The sequence below is a fragment of the Lactuca sativa genome, chromosome 2 (genome assembly GCF_002870075.4).
Source record: "Lactuca sativa cultivar Salinas chromosome 2, Lsat_Salinas_v11, whole genome shotgun sequence".
Classification (NCBI taxonomy): domain Eukaryota; kingdom Viridiplantae; phylum Streptophyta; class Magnoliopsida; order Asterales; family Asteraceae; genus Lactuca; species Lactuca sativa.
Genome location: NC_056624.2, coordinates 140,160,531 through 140,163,479, shown reverse-complemented (window position 1 = coordinate 140,163,479; position 2,949 = coordinate 140,160,531). Strand labels below are relative to the sequence as shown.

The following is a 2,949-nucleotide window of genomic DNA, read 5'->3' as shown; positions in this document are numbered from 1 at the left end:
AATTTGTTTAATTTATCATGTAATTCACTCGATTACTATGAAATATGTAATATTGTTATTTCGATAGGTGGTGAGTATATCAGGTTTCGTTTTAATAGGGGTGGCTTACGACGGGTGGGTGTCCTAAACAGGTTAGGAAAGTAGTATTTGTAAAAACCATCTTTTTTAAAAAGTAAAAAGTATTATTTGTTATCTAATTAATATCTAACAAGAAGTGGTATTTTGTGGAAATCCCATTCTAAAATAGTACATTTTAGCAAATGAGAACGAAAAAACCTCTCAACGCATCTTTGTTGGGAAACAAGAAACCCCAAACTGTTTTCCTGCATCCCAAATAAGATGGAGAGACACCAAAACGATAAGGACCAATCCTCACGGTTTCCCGTCGCATGTGGAGGAGAACTAACAGATTCATAAATGAGCAACAGCGAAATTCAATAAAGAAACCACCGTAGTGAATAGATCTTTGGCTGCTGAGAGTATATCTCCGAACAAATCCAAGGTAAATCATGGTTAATTAATTAATTTCTGATAATTCTAATTTCTAACGTTGTTTAGTTTCTAACTGCTAGTTTATTTGTGGTGTTCAAGAAATGACCATCACCACCGACCAATCCAATGACAAGGAACCACAATACCCACCTCCGATGAACACCGGTAACCATTATGAACAACCACTTCCACCACCTCACGTAAACCACCATTACAACCGTGAACAACCACCCTTTTTTCCTCTTCCACCTCCTTTCCATGAGTTTCGAAGTTACAAAGATGTTTTGATTTGCCTTTCCAACCTCTTCTTCCACCTTCGTCTCAATCACCACAACGCCTCCTGCCCCGACTGTCATGATGAATCTCATCTACCACCAAATCCGATTGCTAACAGCCACAATGAACAACCGCCTGAAATTTTTGATTCTTACCTCCCAGAGTACCACCTTCTGGCATCACCACCGCAACCTTTCTACCATGTCTCTCCCGTGAGCAGCTGCCACCACAACCTTCACATTCCTCCGATTATCCGTCCACCCACAAATTATATGGACAATAAACCCACATTTCGGGTCTATACCAAGGCAAAAACTGATTACTCTCTCACTATACGTAATGGAAAAGTGATTCTTGCTCCAACTAATTCTTCTGATCTTCATCAGGTTTCTTGTTTTCAGTTTCTTGATAGTATATGAGCTTGCTCTTTCTTCAACTGTTTCACCAACACCAATTTGTTTGACATCTAAATTAACAGCATTGGATCAAAGACGAGAAATTTGGTAGGAGCATTAAGGATGAAAAAGGTAATCCCGCTTTTGCCTTGGTCAACAAAGCCACCGGTGAAGCTATGAAATTTTCAATCGGTGTAACTTATCCGGTATGCCATTCTACTTTTGTCGGCTAAAAATTGAAAAAAAAATAACTTTTTATCATGTTTTGAATGAAAGTGATTGATTATGCTTAGTGTAATAATATATATAAACTTTAAATCACTTATCACGTGTGTGTGTGTGTGTACTTGTAAATTATTTCTCAGGTTCAGCTGAAGAAATACAACCCTAATGAAGTCGACATGAGTGTTCTTTGGAGTGAGGGCAATGACTTGGGTGATGGTTATAGGTCATTTAGGACAGTCACCAATATTCATCTTCATCTAGATGCATGTAAGGGTGTTAAAGAATATGGTGGTGTTCATGACGGCACTGAAATTATTTTGTGGGAATGGAATGATGGCGATAACCAAAAGTGGATCATATTCCCGTATTGTAAGTCTTTTGCGCAAACTTTACTCAATAATATTCTTCCATATTTATCAATTTATTTATTTATTTGTTTGCCAAATTTCACTTAAAAAGAAAAGGGTTTTGTTATAATCTTGTTATGAAATAAGGGATTGTTATATAAACTCTAGTAATGGTTCGATTGAAAAGTTATCTGGACCTTCATATTGTCTCTTAATTGTTAAAGAATCTTACATTAAAATTAAAAAGATTGAAACCATTTGGTTTTTTGATCTATCAAACGATCTTTATGATAAAAAAAATGCATGCTCTCTTGTCAACTTTTACCTTATTTTGTAATGCCGATTTGTTTATCAACTTATGCAATTGGTCCTTAACCCCTGCTTTATGTTATGGTTTTGCGCAGGATTGCGTGTTAGTGTGGAGCTTAATCTTCGACCATGAGCATGCTATGTTCCATGGCACTCGGCGTTCATGTATTTTTCGAATGATCACATGTTTAAGTACCTATGGATAGTGTTGTTTTGGATATTTTTATATGTTATTTCGGGGCTCCGTAACGTATTAAACTTGTTAGATTTTAATGGATTGACACATATAATCCTACTTTAAAATGCATTAAACTTTACAACTTCAACGAGACATCATATTTTAATAATTAAAAGTTTTGTTTTTTATTGAAGAATTTAATGGTTATTAAACTTCATATCATTGAATAGTAACACGCCTTACCATAATTATAAGACTCCAAAAATATATTGACCATGTATATTCAAGGGTACCCAAGTTGTTAGTAATTTATTTGTTAAAAGTCTCAAGTTATGAAATTATGTTTATAAGTGGTATATTTTCGACATGAAAAATGTAAAAATGGATTTTAATCTGCCAAGAATTAACTTTAGATGTAATTGTAATATATCATAATGATTATAGATTTCACATAAGCAGTCATAATGGTTGTGCCATTATTTAGCAAAGCTTGAAGTATGATGCTTAAATAGGTAATTTCGAATATATGGGCCTCAATGTACGAAATTTTAAGATAATGTTATAGAAGGCAAGAAATGTATTGAAAGAGCATTGTTTTATGTAAGAAATATGTTTAAATCACAATCAGCTAGAGTGGAATGTCGATAAATTGGTTGGTATGGACATTTACCAAAGTACAACGCCAGTTTATTTTTAGTGAAAATATAAGTTTTATTTGTACTTTAAA

The 2,949-nt window shown here is 34.2% G+C and overlaps 1 protein-coding gene across 2 annotated transcripts; it reads left to right on the top strand.

Moving 5' to 3' along the window:
• The first annotated feature begins 103 nt into the window (after window positions 1–103).
• On the top strand, window positions 104–2,341 carry LOC128132059 (ricin B-like lectin R40G3). 2 transcript variants are annotated; one of them, XM_052768099.1, is made up of 5 exons: window positions 104–502; window positions 592–1,154; window positions 1,247–1,369; window positions 1,529–1,757; window positions 2,140–2,341. In XM_052768099.1, coding segments are annotated over exons 2-5 (915 nt in total). In that variant the 5' UTR covers window positions 104–502; window positions 592–593; the 3' UTR covers window positions 2,142–2,341. The 2 variants fall into 2 exon arrangements, with proteins under 2 accessions (XP_052624059.1, XP_052624058.1); XM_052768098.1 differs by having other exon boundaries at window positions 573–1,154.
• The last annotated feature ends 608 nt before the right edge of the window (window positions 2,342–2,949 follow it).

Bases quoted from the DNA above. Each gene is read 5' to 3' on its own strand.
- LOC128132059 (XM_052768099.1), top strand. From the start codon at position 594: ATGACCATCACCACCGACCAATCCAATGACAAGGAACCACAATACCCA. The intron at 1,155-1,246 runs GTTTCTTGTTTT...CTAAATTAACAG, and splicing joins ATTCTTCTGATCTTCATCAG to CATTGGATCAAAGACGAGAA. The intron at 1,370-1,528 runs GTATGCCATTCT...ATTATTTCTCAG, and splicing joins CAATCGGTGTAACTTATCCG to GTTCAGCTGAAGAAATACAA.